Genomic DNA, 22,915 nt, shown 5'->3' on the forward strand with positions numbered 1-22,915 from the left:
TCTCAAGAACCATACATCAGTTTTTGATGAAACTTGGTGCATTGATGCTCTGGACCAATGCGCAGATTTGATTAGGTTTTGGTAAAAATCCATGCATATTAATTACCTAATTTGCATGATAATTAGCTGATTTTTGGCTGTTTCATGACTGTTCCACTGATATCTATAGAACCACTCATTGGATTTTGATGAAACTTGGCACACAGACGCTCCAAACTAATGCGCAGATTTGATTAGTTTTGGGTAAAAATCTGTGCAATATTAATTACCTAATTTGCATAATGATTAATCAATTTTCGGCTTTTCCACTGATATCTCAAGTACTAATCATCACATTTCAATAAAACTTGGTACATAGATGTCATAGGACACTGCACAAACCTGAAAGTTTTTAGGGAAATATCAGTAGATATTAATTACCTAATTAGCATAATCAATTAATTTTCAGCTTTTGATATTTCAAGTAGTAATTGTCACATTTCAATGAAACTTGGTACATAGATGTCATAGGACACTGCACAGACCTGATAGTTTTTAGGGTAATATGAGTACATATTAATTACCTAATTTGCATAATTAATTAATTTTCAGCTTTTGATATTTCAAGTACTAATCACATTTCAATGAAATTTGGTACATAGACATCATAGGACACTGCACAGACCTGATAGTTTTAGGCTAATATCAGTATATATTAATTAGCTAATTTGCATAATTAATTAATTTTCAGCTTTTGATATATCAAGTAGTAATCATCATATTTCAATGAGACTTGCTACATAGATCTTCTAGGATTATGCAGAGACCTAATTAGTTTTAATTGGATATTAATTACCTAATTTGCATAATGTTCCACTGATATATAAAGAACCACAAATTGGATTTTAATGAAACTTTTAAAGAGAACTATGCAGAAATCCAATTAGTTTTTGGTAAATATTTATGTTTATTAATCTCCTAATTAACATAATTAATTAACACTGATATCTCAATTACTGATCATCACATTTAATAAAATTTGGTACATAAATGCTCTAGGACAATAGACAGGCCTGATTAATTTTGGGTTAAAATTTGTTCATATTAATTCTCTAATTAGCATAATAATTCATAATTTTTTTGTTCTGTTCTGTTCATATTAGTTACCTGATGTACATAATTAGTTTTCAGCTTTTCTATCAATATCTCATGTACAAGTAATTGACTCCCGTGTGCGAAGCACAAAAGGGAGTCTTTGCAGTTACCCTGTCTGTATGTATGTATGTATGTATGTATCTCACTTTTTTTGTTCCACCGTTATCTCAAGAACCACTAATCAAATTTTGGTGAAACTTGGTACATAGATGCTCTGGGATAATGCGCAGAGTTGATTAGGTTTTGGTAAAAATCTATGAATATTAATTACCTAATTTGCATGATAATTAGCCGATTTTTAGCTGTTCCAAGACTGTTCCACTGATATCTGAAGACCCACTCATTAGATTTTGATGAAATTTGGCACATGGATGCTCTGAACTAGTGCGCAGATTTTATTAGTTTTGGGTAAAAATCTGTTAATATTATTAATTACCTAATTTACATAATGATTAATCAATTTTCGGCTTTTCCACTGATATCTCAAGTACTAATCATAACATTTCAATAAAACTTGGTACATAGGTGTCATATGACACTGCACATACCTGATAGTTTTTAAGGTAATATCAGTACATATTAATTACCTAATTTGCATAATTAATTAATTTTCAGCTTTTGTTATTTCGAGTAGTAATGATCACGTTTCAATGAAACTTAGTACATAGTTACTTGAGGACTGTACAGAGACCTAATTAGTTTTTGGGTAAATATTTGTGCATATTAATCACCTTATTAGCATAATTAGTTAATTTTCAGCTTTTCACCTGATATCTCAAGTACTAATCATCACATTTCAATGAGACTTGCGACATAGATATTCTAGGACTATGCAGAGACCTGATTAATTTTGGAATAAATAATTGTGCCTATTAATTACCTAATTTGCATAATTAGTTAATTTTTTGCTGTTCTATGATGTCTAAAAACCACTCATTGGATTTCAATGAAACTTTTAAAGAGTACCCATCACATTTCAATGAACCTAAGACTATGCATCATATTAGTTTTTGGTAAATATTTATGCTTCTTAATCACCTAATTAACATAATTAATTAATACTGATATCTCAAGTATTGATCATCACATTTGAATAAAACTTGGTACATAAATGCTCTAGGACAATAAACAGTCTGATTAATTTTGGATTAAAATCTGTTCATATTAATTCTCTAATTAGCATAATAATTAATATTTTTTTGGTTCTAATCACATTTCAATGAAACTTGGTACATTGTGCAGACCTTATTAGTTTTACACTTAAATCTGTTCATATTAGTTACCTTATTTGCATAATTAGTTTTCAGCTATTCCATCAATATCTCAAGTATAAGTAATTTTGAATTAATTTTTAATGTGTCTCCAAAACTCTCAGCACACGGGAGTTCTTTCTAAGCTTTCTTTGATTTTGAATTAATTTTTAATGTGTCTTCAATACTCTCAGCACACAGGAGTTCTTTCTAAGCTTTCTTTGATTATCTATTGCTGTGATAATACGATACACAATATGAAACAGCATTAAACCTTACACCCTGTGTTCAATTGTTGTGTTTATAAAGGCTTTGACATCTTCATAGATCATTACTCCACTACTGTCATCATGGCAATTAAGTGGATCCATGGTACTGGATAGATTCTCAAGCTTATCGCCCATTAAAGGGCATGGAATATTTGGAATTATCACTTCGGCATCATCTTGTTTAGGTACAGGCCCATCATAATCTATTCCATATGCATCAATTTCCTCCTGAAATAATATAGCAGAAAATGTTTGTAACCTTATAACAAACACATAACAAACAAAAGGTGTTCAGTTCTGCTACTATTATTTTTACAATCTAACCATTTTGCAAGTATCCCGTATGTGCATGATGCCTGGTATTTGCTTGTAGCAAGTGGTGTATTTACACCTACACACCTACCTGGTTACGTGGTTCAAATAGCTCGCCCATTGCTCGATTAGATGATTGTGCCATAGACAAAGATCCCTGGATCCACAGTTGACGAGGTGTTTTGTGCTGTGCCGAGCTAAGTTTGTGGTGGTTCCATCCTTCATTCCAGTGACTTAAATCACGATTAATAATCAGCAGAAAGGTGTAATGGAGACTAAACATGTCAACATCATTATCAATATCAAGGAACAAATGGTCCTCCAAATGGTAAAATAAAAGGTAAAATTTAAAAAGGATCCCTTGAAAGACATCACGCCACAAGCGTTCAACCCTTTGATTGTGTACGCTTTTCCCCACGATAAAGCTGCCTCTGCCTGGACCTCTATCAGGATGTTGCAACATAAACAGGGCAACCTGTTCATTCTCACCACCTTTATCTCCACGTATTAAATTTAGACACAATTGCATGTTTCATTCAAAAAGTTTTTATGTGATTTGCTGTCTATATAAAGATAATATGGGAAACGATGAAGGTGTATAATTACCTAAATTAGTACAACTGAATTATTTAATGCTAGGTGAATGGTTAATGCAAAATCAATGTGCAATTCATAGTGCAATGGCCGCCATCTTGGAAGTTGCTTGTTGCATTTACTCTTAAAGACAGCTGTGTCATCAACATTCCAGACAACACTCGGGATCTTTTAAACATATAAACAGATACATGAATGTTTGCTGCAACTTCTGAAGAAGTTTTACAGATAAAGATCGACTCTGAAGTAAGTATTTTGCTTAGAATCTGAGTAAGTTGTACATTCCTTTGTTTGATAACTATATACTGTACACTACTGAAGAACATTGAAACAACAAGAGTACAGGATAGCCGATTTGTCAGAAGATCTGCCCACTTTATCAACACTTGAGGTATCTACTATTATAACTATTACAACTAAACAATGATCATGATCATGACCTGGATTGTATAACACTAACAATACAAGCCACCAGTGTATGGAATAATAGGAAGAACATTGAACACTGTGTAAACAAAGCCATTACACACTGACAAAGAACAACAAAGAACAACTGACTGACAAAGAACAACAAAGACAAAGGCACCACCATTAAAACATTTACAATGAGTTCAACTACACTTACCACAGATATAGTACGTTCTAATGACAGTTATTTGAAAGACCACAAAGAAGAACTGCACACTCTACTGAATCAATTTGACATTAATGAAGAAAACAATATATGTGTCAAATTTAACAAAGGTTCTGTTACACTGGAATCAAATAGTTCATTGACAGAGGTATGGATCGAATGCTTGAAGTTAGCATACCCTGAAAGCAAACACTCTTATGAATATAAAAACAAAGAGAAATCTACACAACTAAGACTACGTAACAAACATGATGAGACTGTTACAATTAAAGTATATCATAGTGGAACTCTGTTAATCCAAGGGAACTCGTACCATTCATGGATAATGAAGGAGGGAAAATTACTTCTTATGCATATACAAGATAAGCTACAACTGAATGTAACAACAACCAAAGGCATAGAAGCTGAGAGAAGATACCCTCAACGAAGTGTACAGAAACCCATCAAATACAGAGATGATGAAAGCCACTGTAACACAACAGTAGATTCTTCAAGTCAAGGAGAAAGTGGTTTAACAGAAAGTAGTGAAAAATCAAAGAATGACTTAACAAAGAGAACTATAAAAGATAAACCAGCTGTTAAACTGAACACATCAAAATCCAACAGACTTACAGATTTAACACCACCACGTTCAAAACAGATTCACTTGATGAGCACTCCATCAAGAATTCCATGCCGTACACCAGTTCAGAACAAAGGATCACTAGATAACAGTGATCTAGCTGCCACATTGACTCAAATGTTCAAGTCAATACAACAAATCGACAGAAACTATTGTGATATCATAAAATATAACCATATAACGCAAGAACTTACTGACAAACTGAAGAATGTAGAAGACAGTCTATCACACCAATCCAGAGAAATTCAAAAGATCAATCAACACTTAGAAAGCAAAAAGAAATCAAATAATGGATCAACTACAGTACACCAAATCAAATCTCCTGTAAAAACCAATAACAAAGAAGACATGACCATTCTAATGAAGAAAATAGAGAAGTTTGAGAACTGCATGATGGCTGTAGAAAAGTCTGTACAAAATAACACAAAGACATTAACAACTGTAGCTGTAGCACAAGAGTTAACTAAATCAAGTATCCAGAAACAACAAAATCAACTCACCAAACTATTACAAGACAGTACATTCATACAACAACAGCTGAAAAACAAAGAAGAAGAGATAGAAGTGCTGGAAGAAAAAAATAGAAACTTACAACAAATAATAACGGAGACACAACCAATTACACAACAAGATTTTCAATCCCACAATCCATTTAATATCCTGTCATCAGAGAACACTACAAACCCATTCTTAAACAAAGAATCTGAAGAGAATGGAGGAAACTTCGAAACCATAACATACCAAAAGAATTATAGAGAAAGAAACACCCAAACATTAATAATTGGAGACTCAGTATTGAAGAATGTAGACCATAGACGTATGTACAAAAATACCTACATTAAAACTCTACGTGGACGCAAAATAAAAGACATCGATGAATTCATTCAGGAAAATACAGAAAATGGGATACAGAACATAGTCTTGCATGTAGGCACTAATAATATCTCAGATGGCTGCAGCATTGAATCTGTTATGCAAGATTACAACACTATGATTGAAAACATCAAACAAAAGTATCCCTCTATAAAAATATGCATTTCATCGATTATCTATAGAAAGAATGACCCAGCTGTCAATCATACTATTGCTAACATCAACAAGAAGCTGAGGAATATTGACAACACCACATACATTGATAACAGCAACATTGAAAGTGATGTACACCTAGTAGATACAGTACATCTAACTGATAAAGGCACAGCAACATTAGTGAAGAATATTAAAGATATTATTGGACCACTCATTGGGGTCAACAGATCATATAGAAAGGGTCGACACTTCAAAACATACAACCAGAGGAATACAGGAAATCAGTATAAAAACAAAAACAACATGCCATACCCAACAAGAGGAAACCCATATCAGTCTCCAATGACTCACTTCGCAGGTATGCCATTCCATTTTGACTGGGCAAGTATTTATGGTCAAAGACCAAACTTCAACTGATGATGGACATGACAACAAACAAGAAAACAAATCATTCTTCAGCTACAAGAAAAAGAAAAATTTCCCAGAAAAATGCACTATCACTGTCATACTGGAACATACAAAATGTGAAAAGAAAACTTGACGATGGTGACTTTATAAAAAACATAACATGCCATGATATCATCGGTCTCGGTGAGACATGGTTGAATAAAAATTCTCACAGTTCCCTTTCAATACCAGGATACTATACCTTTTCAGTTACTAGGAACAACCAACAAGGAGGAGGAATATCTATACTGGTGAAACAAGATCTAAAACAAGGAATAACAATTGAAAAGAACATTTTTGATGATATACTATGGTGTAAACTTAAAAAAGAATTCTTCAGTTTAAAAAAAGACATATATCTTTCTTTCATTTACAATCCTCCTTCAAATTCAAAACACTGCCGAACTGACTTTTTTGATTACTTGGAAGCAGATATTTGTAATTATTCTAAATGTGGAGATATTATAATACTTGGAGACTTTAATAGTAGGACAGGGAATATGACTGACTTTGTAAATACCGATGGCGATTCATTCATGCCTATTCCAAACTGTTATACAAATGATGATACCATATTACAACGTAGTAACAGAGACACACTTATAAACACACACGGTAAATCACTATTGGAACTATGTAAGAGCACTGGCATTAGAATCCTAAATGGAAGAATTCCTGGTGACTCGTGTGGTAACTTCACATGTTATCATTACAACGGCAATAGCGCAGTAGATTATGCCTTAGCTTCATCAAACTTGCTCTGTAATTTTAAATATTTCCAAGTTCATAATTTTACCATCCTGTCAGATCACTGCCAGATATCATGTTTATTTACATTAGAAAAATCCATCAATTCTAAGAAAATTAATTCAAAATATAACAAAAATAACCTCCCTAAAAGTTGGATCTGGGACAAACTGTCTATCTTTGATTATTATGAAAACTTATCATCTGAAAAAACTCAAAATTTAATTAAAACTTTCTTAGACAACAAATATAACTTGGATAACGATGGAATACATGATGCAGTACTGAATTTCAACTCAATTATTGGTGATGTAGCTGATCAAACCTTTAAAAAGAAGAAATCAAACATCAAAACAAAACAAAAACATAAACAAAAAAAGTGGTTTGACAAAGATTGTAGAACCCATAAGAAAGATTTGATTTATTGTGCTAAACTGATTAGCAAACAACCTTTTGACAAAAAGTTAAGAGAAATATATTTTGTGAAGAAAAAGAAATATAAAAAATTGATCAAAACTAAACAAAAAAAGGGAGAGCTGTTAATTGTAAATAAATTAACACATTTGAGAACTGCAAATCCCAATCAATTTTGGAAAATCATTAATGAATTGAAAAATTCTCATAAAAATCAATCTAATCCTATTTCTGTAGAACAGTGGGAAGAATACTATAAAATATTAAACAAAGCTGATCAGAACAACAATTTGCAAAATAATATCATTTCTGATATGTCAGAAATGGAAAACAGAAATGAATCTAATAAACTTATTAACAATAAAATAACAGAAAAAGAGATAAAAAATGCTATTAAAAAACTTAAAAATAAAAAAGCACCTGGTTATGATGGCTTCTGCTCTGAGCTTTTGAAATGCAGCTCAGATTCGTTGATAAAGCCATTAAAAAAACTTTTTAACCTTATTTTAGAGTCCGGAATTTATCCAAAGTCGTGGAATATTAGTATTATTTCACACATCTATAAAAAGGGTGATTCACACGACCCAGGAAACTACCGGGGAATAGCTGTATCAAGTTGTATGGGAAAAACATTCTGTATTATAATAAATAATAGAATTACCCAATACCTTGAAACAAATAACATAATTAACAATAATCAAGCAGGGTTCCGTAAAGGTCACCGCACAACAGACCACATTTTTGTACTGAAAACAATTGTTAAAAAATATCTCCAGCTAAATGGAAAATTATATGCATGCTTTATAGACTTCCAAAAAGCCTTCGATAGTGTCTGGCGTAATGGATTGTTTTATAAATTACTCAAAAATGAAATAAATGGCAAAATCTATAATATTATTAAAAATATGTATTGTAATACAAAAGCATGCATTCGTTTAGAAAACACAATCACGGATATATTTGAGACAACAAAAGGTGTGAGACAAGGCTGTGTTATAAGCCCCACACTATTTAATTTATATGTTAATGATATGAGTAAATACTTGGAAGACAGATCCCTTGATCAGGTCACACTACATAACACAAAAATTAACTCGCTACTTTACGCCGATGATCTGGTGCTAATTTCAATAACAGAAAATGGCCTACAAAATGCATTAAATAAACTGCAAGATTATTGCCAAAAATGGAAAATCAAAGTAAATCTTGCGAAAACTAAAATTCTAGTATTCAGAAGGGGAACACTACAAAGAAATGAACAATTCTATTATCAAAATGAAAAACTTTGCTGTGTCAACTCATATAATTATCTTGGAATAATCTTTCAGTCAAATGGTAAATTTACAGAAGCTAGAGACAACCTAGCAGATAAAGCAATCAAAGCCATGTATGCACTAAAGCAGTCTTTACCAAAAGAAACAGACTGTAAAACGTACATCCATCTGTTTAATATATGTATCAAACCAATTTTACTGTATGGATCTGAAATTTGGGGAATGGAAAATATGAGTAACAATAACTGGGACAAAACTAAAACAGAAAAAGTGCATCTAAAATTCATTAAACAACTACTTGGGCTTAATAAATACACAGCGAATAGTGCATGTCGGGGTGAAATTGGAGCATTTCCATTGATAACTGAAGTGAAAATCAATATGATTAAGTTCTGGTCCCGTGTCACAGACAAGTCACAAAATAATTATACAAAGATAGCGTTAAGCGATCAGACTTTGTCAAAAGCACAATGGGAAACATCAGTCAAAAATATCTTGAAAGATGTAGACCTCTCTAAAACATCACAACTATCACATCAAAATATTAAGGAAATTAGCAGCACTATTAAACAACAATACATAACATACTGGAGAGAGAATATGACAAATGAAAAAACAAAACTGAGAACATACATTAAATTTAAAATTAATTACAATCTGGAAAATTACATTAATGTTTTGGATAATAATCAAAGAATATCAATGGCTAGATTCAGGACAAGTAGTCACAATCTAGCCATTGAAAAAGGCAGACATACCAATCCAAAAACCCCATTAGAAAATAGAATTTGTAAACAATGTCCATTACAGGAGATCGAAGACGAATTACACTTTCTTTTAGTTTGCCCACGATATCAAACAGATAGAAATGATTTTATTTCCAATATTTTATTCCCCAAAGAAATCATTACCAACCTGCAAAAATTCACATATTTAATGAAAAGTAATGACAGAAATATAATAAAACTTTTAGGGGAATTTTTACATAAATCATTTATTTTAAGAAATGAGTTTTTTTTGGATATAATACTTTGACTCTTTTTTTCTATTTTTTACGTTATCGTACTTTGATTTTTTTAATCACTTATATATTTATTGCTGTAAACCAATAGAACATTTGTAATTCTAAGGATGCAATAAAGTTATTATTATTATTATATTATGTAGTTACACATAATACCCAAATTATTCATTCACTTGTTCACTTACCGTATCAACTTATGATTGCCGTCAATGTGCCATAGTGCATTGGGGCATGGTACATTATAGACTCTTCTATGGATTGTTTGAATCCTTCTGGCTATCACTCCCTCTGGATCAACACGTCTAAGGCTGGATCTCACATGAAAAATTGGTACTCTTATGCCTTGTGCAAGGAGTAGTCCTTGCATACACTTCATACCTGTATTCGGTAATTTGCGAAGAATTTCCTGTACAACTCTGTCTAATTCATATTCAGTTATAATTGAATAAGTTGCTGCTACTGATAAGCCAAATTCAGACATTCTTCGAAAAACAGTTCTTCTTGAAACTCCAAGCATACTGGATATGTCAGAAACACTAAATCCTTCGCGTAACAGAAAATCCAGTTGTTCTTGTGGGATAGCATATTTTGGACGACCTGAGTCACCAGAGAATATTTGAGATGACTGATAAGAGAAACTAACATTGGAACTCGAATCAATGCACATATCTTAGATATGACTTGGAAAGGAAAATCATGCAAAAGTTGCAATGACACAAGTTCATCTTTCAGTAAAACAAGTCTATCATAGACTGCGTCGAGATTATTCGGCTCCATTTCTAAGCATGCTGAGATTGCATTAATCTCAGAAATGACAGGCTGTGCCCAGTCACTAGCCATGTTGCATAATGCATTGTGGGATACAGAAGTCTACTTTCTTTGATAATAACAATAATGGTATAATAATTTCACAATAATGATATAATAATGTAAACACAATGAAATAATAATAGTATAATAATGAAACAATAACGTAATAATAATGTAAACACAATGAAATAATGAAACAATAATGTAAACACAATAAAATAATGGTATAATAATTTCACAATAATGATATAATAATGTAAACACAATGAAATAATGAAACAATAATGGTATAATAATTTCACAATAATGATATAATAATGTAAACACAATGAAATAATGAAACAATGGTATAATATTTTCACAATAACGTAATAATAATGTAAACACAATGAAATAATGAAACAATAATGGTATAATAATTTCACAATAATGATATAATAATGTAAACACAATGAAATAATGAAACAATAATGGTGTAATAATTTCACAATAATGATATAATAATGTAAACACAATGAAATAATGAAACAATAATGGTATAATAATTTCACAATAATGATATAATAATGTAAACACAATGAAATAATAACACAATAATGGTATAATAATTTCACAATAATGATATAATAATGTAAACACAATGAAATAATGACACAATAATGGTATAATAATGACACAATTAATAAGGATAAAATAATGTAAATACAATAAAATAATAATGGCATAATAATTACACAATAATGATGTAATTATAAAATAATGATTAAATAAAATAATCATGAAGAAATAATGAGAAAATATTTAATTTTGGCACTAATCTCACCCCATAATATTGTAAAGGTACTAGCGAGTTTTTTTTTTTTTTTTTTTTTTTACAAGTGCGCATATTTTAGCACATATAGCAGTGACAATATTTTATTAGTCAACAGCGTGTAGGCTCTTTTGGTTCACTGTCAAACTGTTTGCGGGTGACGATCAATAATATGCATGCAACGCCACTTTAGCGGCGGTTTCCATAGACCACAATGACGACTTATTTCGTCATTAAACCCAAATAAAAAATATTATCAATTTGGTAATACTTAAATATCCTGCAAGACAGTGCATAGCTTTTTTCACCGTGTAATAGCAAGCGAAATTTCAAGAATATGTTGATATAGAACAATAGTAAAACGATTACATAAAACAAAATATGCTATTTTCTGTCATGAATTTGTTTTTGCGTATCTGTTGACCGACTTAATTAGCTGATTATTAGCGAATTGCTGTGTTATGTCTGTCATCGTTCAGGCCTATTTGAAGTTTTGGACGGAACTTGGCTCAGTGATTTGGAACTTATTACCAGATAACCGTCGCGATTCTGACAGTTGGTATTCCATAGTTATTAATGTAGTGAACGATTAATCAAAAGATATGACGTATTTAGTACTTAGTGTGATTGGCTTTATGATTGAAGTTTACGCCTTAGAGTCTTTTTACTGCTTTGTAATTGGTTAGAGTTTTGAAAATGAATAAAGAGAGTTTGAGTTGGTCTTGAAGAGTACTCCACGATAGACGCAGTAGAGAGAGGCAGTCTGAGAGTTGAGGCAGTCCTGGAGAGCCTTGGGGCGAGTCTAAGCACAGTCTTGTGCGAGTATTGGTTCAGCCTTGTGAGAGTCTTGGGGACTTTTCCCCAGGGCGCTGTGTCTTATAGAGTGCTCCAAAAGATCGACTAAGACGAGAGTTGAAACGTATTTCGTTGTGCTTGTCTTATTTGACTGTAAAGCTTAAGTGACTTTCCCGATCCCGTACCTCAAGGGGACGAGATATAGAGACGAGACGAGATTTCCCCCTGACACGTGTGGAGAACCCCGAGAGAGAAGAATTTTCCCCGTGACATGTGGTGGAGAATCCGGACAGGTGTTTAACACACATTGACATCCTGTGAAGAGAAGTGAAATGGCGAAGGTGTGTCTTTCTTGTGAACCGAACTAACTGGCTCGATGGCAGAGATGAAACCGCGCTTGACGACTAACGGCTTTACCCGAACGACACCGATGAACGACGCTGAAGAGATGAAGACTTCGAAGCCCCTTCGGAAGGACGAGTATCGTATAGGACTGTATAATTAAGAATTGAGCGACATTAAAGACAAGAACATGAAAGAACGACCCGGACTAACGCGACGACAAGAGAAGAGATGCTTATAGACTTTGATTAGAACTTTAGCTACCTGTGTATTGCTTAGAGAACCGCTCGCTGGACACTGTAACGGCACTGTAACTCAGGACGTTGAACTCTTTTCCACAACCCTAACCCTATTGTTCAGTAATGTAATGTATTGCTTGCTTTTCCTATCGTTTTTACCGTTTCTTTTAGTGATGTTGAATTGTATGTATGTAGGCGCCCAGATCTTTGTTTTGAAATGATATTTAGTGACGTTCGAGGTCCTTTATAACGATTTAAGCGCGTTTCAGTGGACAAGTATTTGCAACACAGTGTTTTGAGTTTTGTGATGTTTTATGGTGTTTTAATGAGTTTATGAGTACGGATATGATGGGGAAAGTAATGCCCCAATGAGTTTTTTCAGAATTTTGAGATTTGTCAATGTACAGAGATATCGACGTTTTAAGAGTTGTTTTTGTTTATGTGTTGTTTCCGGAATACTTCTGACGCTTTTTGAGTTGATAGCACCTTTGTAACGTTTTTTAATGTTTTTTTGAGGTGAGAGTTTGGTGCGCCTATATGCGTATTGTTTGATATCGCAAGCTTTTGTTCATTATTGACAGGATTATATGTAACTCAGTAGTTTCTATCATTTCGCTTTTCCCCGTCTTTTTGCCAGAGGAGTAATGTGTTATGAAAACGACATTGTCTTTGCATTCTGTTTCCACGCCGTATGACTTTTGTTTAGATTAACGACTTGTGAGTTCAGTTGAAGTTTATAAGCGTATATGACAGGAGTTTGATTAATAGCTTTGTATTCATTGTTTATTAGTTACCGCTTTGCAATGCTTTAATCGAGAGACGCATCCCTGGTAATCACGTGATCATGCTGTCGACTGCAGCGATTGACTGATCGCTTGGTTACACCGCCACGCCTTAGTTTTTTTGATCTTTTGATATAGAGTTTGTAACTTTAGTAACGGAGACAGTGCAGCGAAGGGTTACCTCAGCGAACCGTTTTGAGAAAAGTGAGTCGTTTGGTAGCCTTTCCCTTGTTTTTGATTTATAACCGTTGATATTTGTGACTTTATAACCATTGTATTTAGACTTTATAATCATTGTACTTAATTAGTGTGTTTTACTCTTTTTGATTTATCCTTTTTCTTAGTATTGTATTTAACCTGTATGACGATGAGTAGAGGACGGTATCTTTGATTTATGAACGTGTTATGCCAAGAGGCACAATCTCAGTTTGGGTGAAGGGATGTGTCATGAATTTGTTTTTGCGTATCTGTTGACCGACTTAATTAGCTGATTATTAGCGAATTGCTGTGTTATGTCTGTCATCGTTCAGGCCTATTTGAAGTTTTGAACGGAACTTGGCTCAGTGATTTGGAACTAATTACCAGATAACCGTCGCGATTCTGACAGTTGGTATTCCATAGTTATTAATGTAGTGAACGATTAATCAAAAGATATGACGTATTTAGTACTTAGTGTGATTGGCTTTATGATTGAAGTTTACGCCTTAGAGTCTTTTTACTGCTTTGTAATTGGTTAGAGTTTTGAAAATGAATAAAGAGAGTTTGAGTTGGTCTTGAAGAGTACTCCACGATAGACGCAGTAGAGAGAGGCAGTCTGAGAGTCGAGGCAGTCCTGGAGAGCCTTGGGGCGAGTCTAAGCACAGTCTTGTGCGAGTCTTGGTTCAGCCTTGTGAGAGTCTTGGGGACTTTTCCCCAGGGCGCTGTGTCTTATAGAGTGCTCCAAAAGATCGACTAAGACGAGAGTTGAAACGTATTTCGTTGTGCTTGTCTTATTTGACTGTAAAGCTTAAGTGACTTTCCCGATCCCGTACCTCAAGGGGACGAGATATAGAGACGAGACGAGATTCCCCCCTGACACGTGTGGAGAACCCCGAGAGAGAAGAATTTTCCCCGTGACATTTCACTCAATTTTGTACGTCGTTTTTTTCTAAAACGAGTACGGTGTCTCTATATTTTTAATTAATTTTCTTCGATCTTGTAACATGATAAAATATGTTAAAATCACAATATTTTTTCTTTTGTGTGGCGTTCTACCTCACGCAAACTTGCAACGATTTTCACAAATTTGTAAAAACGAAGTATCTGGAATACCTTGTATCAGTCCCTGATGGCGTCGGATTCCGTATATTATCAAATTTGATTGCACTGAATACGAAAACGGTCAATATAAAGCTAATATGTTCAGCTTTTATTTTTAATCTGTTTTAGTGCGTGTGATAATTGTGAATATCCCGTCCCATGAAAAGCCCCATTCACAGTTCCTCCAAGATACATATCTTCAATGATTAAAAGTTAAGTTCAGTTACGGGTGAAGAAATCCTACCAGTTTTAAAAATTTCTCACACCGTCACTACTATTCAATATTTTCTCATATCTTTTTTTAAATAATGTTTTTGTGCCAGACAGTTCAGGACAATGAATGTCACGTTGTCTCTCCTGACTTTTTTTTGTAAGTGCAAATTGCAAGTGCTAGTGCTGATACATAGTACATTTTGCCACAGAAGTCATTACCTGTTTGGGACGACAGGGATGTGTGGCCATTTCTCTATAAAAAAAATAATTTTAATGCGCTATCCTTGCGTCAACCAGACTCGGTCGAACACAAGCACCTGCGGCACACTCACCCAGGGTAGGGGTCGACCTTTTGATGTTCAGCCTAAGGTAGGATTTGAACTTGGGTCTACCGATCATGAGTCTGATGCGACAACCACTATACTACCAGTGACCTATCAGGGGGAAATCTTCTCTCTCTCGGGTTCTCCACCCTTGCCAGGGGGGAATCTCGTCTCGTCTCTATATCGTCCCCTTGAGGTACGGGATCGGGAAAGTCACTTTAACTTTACAGTCAAATAAGGCACACACAACGAAATACGTTTCAGCTCTCGTCTTAGTCGGTCTGTCGAGCACTCTGTAAGACACAGCGCCCTGGGGAAAAGTCCCCAAGACTCTCACAAGGCTGAACCAAGACTCGCCCAAGACTGGACTGCGTCAAGGCTCGCCCCAAGACTCTCCAGGACTCGACTGCCCAAGGCTGCGTCTGTCGTGGAGTATTCGCCAAGACCAACTCAAACTCTCTTTATTCATTTTCAAAACTCTAACCAATTACAAAGCAGTAAAAAGACTCTAAGGCGTAAACTTCAATTATAAAGCCAATCACACTAAGTACTAAATACGTCATATCTTTTGATTAATCGTTCACTACATTAATAACTGTGGAATACCAACTGTCAGAATCGCGACGGATATCTCGTAATTAGTTCCAAATCACTGAGCCAAGTTCCGTCCAAAACTTCAAATAGACCTGAACGATGACAGACATAACACAGCAATTCGCTAATAATCAACTAATTAAGTCGACCAACAGATACACGAAAACAAATTCATGACACATCCCTTCACCCAAACTGAGATATGCCCCTCGGCATTGCACGTTCACAAATCAAAGATACCGTCAGCCACTCATCGTCATACGGGTTAAATACAATACTAATAATAAAAGGTATAAATCAAAAAGAGTAAAACACATTAATTAAGTACAATGATTATAAAGTCTAAATACAATGGTTATAAAGTCACAAATATCAACGGTTATGAATAAAAAAAAACAAGGGAAAGGCTACCAATCGACTCGCTTTTCTCAAACAGTTCGCTAAGATAACCCTTCGCTGCACTGTCTCCCGTTACTAAGGTTACAAACTCTATATCAAAAGGTCAAAAAAAACAAAAACTAAGGCGTGGCGGTGTAACCAAGCGATCAGCCAATCGCTGCAGTCGACAGCATGATCACGTGATTACCAGGGATGCGTCTCTCGGTTAAAGCATTGCAAAGCGGTAACTAATAAACAATGAATAAAAAGCTATTAATCAAACTCCTGTCATATAGGCTTATGAACTTCAACTGAACTCACAAGTCGTTAATCTAAACAAAAGTCATACCGCGTGGAAACAGAATGCAAAGACAAATGTCGCTTTCATAACACATTACTCCTCTGGCAATTAAAGACGGGAAAGGCAAAACGATAGAAACTACTGAGTTACATATAAACCTGTCAATCATGAACAAAAGCTTGCGTTATCAAACAATACATATATAAGCGCACCAAACTCCCATCTCAAAAAGACATTAAAAACGTTACAAAGGCGCTCTCAACTCAAAAAAGCGTCAGAAGTATTCCGGAAACAACACATAAACAAAAACAACTCTTAAAACGTCGATATCTCTGTACATCGACAAATCTCAAAACTCTTAAAAACTCATTGGGGCATTACTTTCCCCATCATAATCCGTACTCATAAACTCATTAAAACTCCATCAAACTTCACAAAACTCCAAAACACTGTGTTGCAAATACTCGTCCACTGAAGCGCGCTTAAATCGTTGTAAAGGACCTCGCACGTCACTAAATATCATTTCAAAACAAAGATCTGGGCGCTTGCATACATACAATTCAACATCACAAAAAAACGGTAAAAAAAAACGATAGGAAAAGCAAACAATACATTACATTACTGAGCAATAGGGTTAGGATTCTGGAAAAGAGTTCAACGTCCTTGAGTTACACAGTGTCAGTTACAGTGTCCAGCGAGCGGTTCTCTAAGCAATACACAGATAGCTAAAGTCAAAGTCTATAAGCGTCTTCTCTTGTCATCGCGTTAGCCGGGTCGTTCTTTCATCTTCTTGTCTTTAATGTCGCTCAATTCTTAATTATACAGTCCTATCCGGTACTCATCCTTCATAAGGGGTTCAGAGGTCTTCATCTCTTCAGCGTCGTTCATCGGTGCCATACTGTTAACGGTGTTAGTCGTCAAGCGCGGTTTCGTCTCTGCCATCGAGCCAGTTAGTTCGGTTCACAAGAAAGACACATCTTCGCCATTTCACTTCTCTTCACAGGATGTCAATGTGTGTTGAACACCTGCCCGGGTTCATCCAAAACGTATCAGGGGGAAATCTTCTCTCTCTCGGGTTCTCCACCCTTGCCAGGAGGGAATCTCGTCTCGTCTCTATATCGTCCCCTTGAGGTACGGGATCGGGAAAGTCACTTTAACTTTACAGTCAAATAAGGCACACACAACGAAATACGTTTCAGCTCTCGTCTTAGTCGGTCTGTCGAGCACTCTGTAAGACACAGCGCCCTGGGGAAAAGTCCCCAAGACTCTCACAAGGCTGAACCAAGACTCGCCCAAGACTGGACTGCGTCAAGGCTCGCCCCAAGACTCTCCAGGACTCGACTGCCCAAGGCTGCGTCTGTCGTGGAGTATTCGCCAAGACCAACTCAAACTCTCTTTATTCATTTTCAAAACTCTAACCAATTACAAAGCAGTAAAAAGACTCTAAGGCGTAAACTTCAATTATAAAGCCAATCACACTAAGTACTAAATACGTCATATCTTTTGATTAATCGTTCACTACATTAATAACTGTGGAATACCAACTGTCAGAATCGCGACGGATATCTCGTAATTAGTTCCAAATCACTGAGCCAAGTTCCGTCCAAAACTTCAAATAGACCTGAACGATGACAGACATAACACAGCAATTCGCTAATAATCAACTAATTAAGTCGACCAACAGATACACGAAAACAAATTCATGACAGACCAGTGACCATATTTTCTCATATCTCAACACAAAAAAAGCTTTCATGGCCCGAATAAAACCCGCTAAATAATTAAATCCACGTAAAAATGTGAAATAACAATGTACATCATTGTTTCTCTTATAGTCTTCTCGCTACAGGAATTATGGACTACGAATTATGCTAATCTTATGTGTTTGCATATCGGATAGACCCAATTGTGTTCACGCACACGAGAAAACAGTCGTTAGCACGGGCTAAAGAACGTCTAAACGTGTTAGAAATATACAAAAGTACAGTACCTAGGAAGGTATACATGCTAGCACAGTCACTCTCCTAGCAGAGTGACTGTAATGCTAGTTTCACGGTTATGAAACAATACCAAAGCATATTCAAAAAGTGAAGATTGCAGAAGTAGCACAGTGACTCATCGTCAGTTCATATTCCACCGAGAACTATATCTCTTGATATGGCATACCGAAATGAATAATTATGAATGATATAATAGTAAATCTTTAAAATTAACATTGAATACAATTGCGTGTTGGGCTCTTATCCCGAGCTCAGCTAAGGAGTTGTGCGTGAACGTTACTTCTGTTAGGTTCGTAAACTTAAAACCAAGTGAAATTGCTCAAAACATCAAAAGTGGTGAAAATAAACGCCAGTGAAAATAAATGGCTTTATTAGTAATCTTCATATAAAACTGAGAATTACATAAAATGCTGAATATTATACTAGTAGTGATTATCTAGTAAAATGTATTTTATTAACACTTTTGAAGTATGATGTCACAAATTCATTAAACCAACAATATATTGTCTTGTCTGGTAAGGCACGACCTTACTATTAAGACAAAACATGCACTAAACCACAAGAAAAGAGGGTTAGTTAATGAAATATGAAAACAAATGGATCTTGTTGATGCAAATGTCGCTGGGTATTGTTGTATACGACTGAATCAAATTGGGAAAGAGGAGTTGATCACTCTCCACGCGAAAAAATACTGGCTGTGGCAATGAGGAAAATAAACGGTGGGAAAACAATTTTGTATTTAATTTCCCCCTCCCCCTCCAAATAGTTCACTCCTCAAAAGGTTATAAAATACACATATCTCACGATAAAATGAATGCGGGCTGAGCTCCAATGCATTGTGAAGCTTACACTAGGAATTACATTACATTCGATCGAGTCTGGACAATTCGACAGATAATGTTGGTAATTAAAACCTCCCTGGTACTGTACCCCAACGTTTTCAAGAATAAGTGATGAAATTTCGAGATTACAAAAACAGCCCTACTCATCCTAAACCGACAAACATGATTAGGTGAGCCAAATGCATGCAAATCTACAACCATATGTTTGAAGCCGAAGGGGAACGTGAACTTCCTAAGCCGAAAAAGTTAAATAATCGTTGTATGATTCCCACCCGGGATTCCCAGTCCTGAAGTTGACGCAACTCCGCAACCTCCTGACTCAGTCACGGGACTCAGTACACATACACATACACACGAGGAATTTGTTATGACTAAGTTAGGCGGTCAAACAAGATTCGCGCATGAACCAATCACTATTCGCCACATTCGTACTTCCCCGTTTTACCGTAAAACCACGTTGACTTAGTTTCGCTAGGTAAACGTCAGCATTTGCTGTTCTTTGAATGATCTAACCGGTTTGGTGAGTACTGAGCTTTGAATCGTATATTTTTTAACAAAACTGTAAATATGTTTCAGTTATTTTCAGTGAAAATTCTGCAATGCAGATCGGACGTGTTTATTTGCTGGAGACCGCATGGCCACTTCACGTGTGATCAGCTGGTCGACCTTTCCCCAACGCCGGCATGTTGTACTGTCAGTGTTACCACTGGTAATACATTGCACATACAGACTGTATATTAAGACCGTTCTGTCTCTGAATCTAACAGATGCACACAGCATCGGCAGACAAAGAGCAGCGGTGTCTTTTGTTTCTCATCACCCGTAGGGGTAGACGTCTGCTTCTTTGTTTTCATCATCTGATCGATCTATCTAAATTGTGTGTAATAAATGTGAAAATTTAAAACAAGAATTAGTACACTTATTATATATAATGTGATTTTTACTAATTTATCCTGAGATTTTTAGCAAATTTTGAAAAAAAAGAGTTCTTTAACGACTGTACACACAAAAATTCTTATTGATAACGTAACTGTGTCAGATTTGGTAATAGTTTACAAAAATTGAATTTATTAATTTAATTTTTATGCATCAAAAACGTATGATCAGTACATCAGCTAAACAATAGTCTATATACAGTATTCACTCTATTAAAAGCACATCTACAATAGGAGCACATTTAAACCCAAAATAACATGTGTTGTATATACCGGTAAACTAACTCATTCAAATTACCGGGGTACATACTTTGACCTTAGTTAAGAAACTTCAGTGATGTACGCAAGTTTTTTCAATAGAGCAAATACATTTCATGTATCGTATACCACTAATAATTAGACTCCGAATGTGCAGTCGCAAAATTTGATCTCAGTCTGTGTACAATGCCTTGCAGCCATTAAAGGTACATAGAGGAGGCCAAATAGAGCGGTTGTACTGCGACCAACCCCAAGAAATATGTACTTTACATAATATACATTTCAAAATTATATGTCTTTTTTTGTTCTTGATCAACACTATTTTAAGTTCCTCCTGACAAGATCAAAGTTTGAAGCCCATAAAAATATAATTTATTTTAGACTGTATACATTTCCAAATTGTATGTCTTCTCCTTTCTGTACCAATATTCTGTGCATGCGAGTTTCCCCTCATAAGATATATACTATGATTTTGTGAAGCAAGTATTAAGATTTGAACTTGGGAGTTGAATAGACATCTAGTTTCAAGGGCAATGGGACATGTCATTTGAGGAGAGTGATCTCTCTACTCGTCTATCACTTTCGCGAATCCACATGAGTTAATTATCACTCAATTCAGAACATTTTTAATAGAATTTAATAGCATAGCTCTCCCATTCACTCGCATCAGTGTGTTCAATAAAGTCATTCTTAGCTCATCAGCCAATCTCAAAAGACACAGCCATAAATTTTATAAAATTACTTTAACAAAATATGATAAACATATAGAACATATCTGTATTTTTGGATCATGGAGGTAAATCCCTTAGGTTTTAAGATCAGTTTCTCAAGATCAAGTTTTTAGATACAAATATAAAACAAGTACTGTGGAATACTTTATTTTCGCTGGAATTAATTTTCGCTGAAAAGGCTTTTTGGGCGTTTTGCTTGGAATTTATTTTCACTGATTTTTCATGAGTTTAATGTTATAGGTTTATAGGGAAAAAAGTATATTCGCTGGATTTTATTTTCACGGAATCGTCCCTTCAGCGAAAATAGCGAAAATAAATTCCAAGTGAAAATAAAGTATTCTACAGTATGCCGAATTAAAAAAAATAATGCAGGACTTTTACTCCACCCATTTTCAAAGCCCAAATTTATAAAATGGCCTTAGCACATGGAAAAAACGGGGAATATCAAAGGGCACCAAGACAAAACTCATTGGGCATAGAGACAATTGTCTTTGATGTCTCTGTGTAGTTCAATATCTGAATAGTATGTTCCTGGTACTAATTTATAAATTTTGCATGTTGCCAAATTGGAAAGTGGCCACTAGAGAGTGCTCACTTCCTGTTTCAAGCAAATACAAAAATGTAAATAATAGAAAAAAATTAATGTATATAGTAAATTTTTATTTGTATTTGACTGAAAAAAACAAAAACTGTACTACAGTAAAATTAACATCCTCAACCACATTTATAATTTATTTTTAGCAGAAGTACAGATACTATTTAATAAAATAAACCACATAGTGATTGACCCACTTACAGTTGAATTGTTCAGTAAGTAAAGAACCAACTCTGTGTATGTATGGCTCATTAATAGGTATCCTTAATTTTAACTGGAATTTTACTTAATTACATCATACATTTTCTAATTACTATGTTAAGTCTCTATGCACAATTATGAGTGTTAATTATCATAATGAATATTCATTGAGCATTAATTAAATTGTCACCTGCTGAAAACTTTTATTGTTTGCCAAAATTAAAAATTCAATTAAAAAACTGTGTCAGCAGGCAGTGTGTTCAAGTGTGTGTTCAAATTTGGTACAAACAATGCATTTACATGTGTACGAGTTGCATGGGACCCATATCAAAAACAGTCTGGTACAATGAATGTAGCATTTTATTTAGTATGTACCGGTAGATATACTGTAAAATGACTAATTTTCACTGGGTTAGATTCACAGATTCACAGATTTACCATTTCATGCATATTCAGTGGGTTTAAATTTCCGATTTTAACATTTAGATAATGTGTTCCATGCTAAATTTTATATATTCACTGGGTTTTAATATAGCGCATTTTCCAGTCAGCGAAATAAGCAAAATTAAAATCCAGTGAATGATTTTACAGTACTATAATTATCAATGAAATCTTGAAAAAACAATTTAACATTTTATGATTTGTTTTATCATTTATTGTCATAACTAAGAAATTTATTCTGTAATGAGTCACGGTGACTTTTGTACAAACTTATT

At 34.5% G+C, this 22,915-nt stretch overlaps 2 protein-coding genes across 4 annotated transcripts in view; one reads left to right on the top strand and one right to left on the bottom strand.

Annotated features, from left to right (window-relative positions):
- Nucleotides 1-2,659: 2,659 nt before the first annotated feature.
- Nucleotides 2,660-3,428, bottom strand: LOC144359428 (uncharacterized). Its single transcript, XM_085498952.1, has 2 exons — nt 3,057-3,428; nt 2,660-2,881 (listed from the first exon to the last, which is right to left on the bottom strand). The coding sequence occupies exons 1-2, from the start codon at nt 3,426-3,428 to the stop codon at nt 2,660-2,662; spliced, it is 594 nt and encodes a 197-aa protein (XP_085355078.1).
- Nucleotides 3,429-19,913: 16,485 nt separating this feature from the next.
- Nucleotides 19,914-22,915, top strand: part of LOC100375980 (hypoxia up-regulated protein 1-like) — a 51,511-nt gene continuing 48,509 nt past the window's right edge. Inside the window, exon 1 of one of the 3 annotated variants that reach the window (XM_085499343.1) lies at nt 19,914-19,999. The gene's annotated coding sequence lies outside the window, so the exon portion shown is untranslated. The remainder of the gene's footprint in view (nt 20,000-22,915) is intronic. The other 2 variants (XM_085499341.1, XM_085499342.1) reach the window with 2 other exon arrangements.

This window comes from Saccoglossus kowalevskii, chromosome 5, assembly GCF_978046115.1.
Source record: "Saccoglossus kowalevskii chromosome 5, keSacKowa6.1, whole genome shotgun sequence".
Classification (NCBI taxonomy): Eukaryota; Metazoa; Hemichordata; class Enteropneusta; family Harrimaniidae; genus Saccoglossus; species Saccoglossus kowalevskii.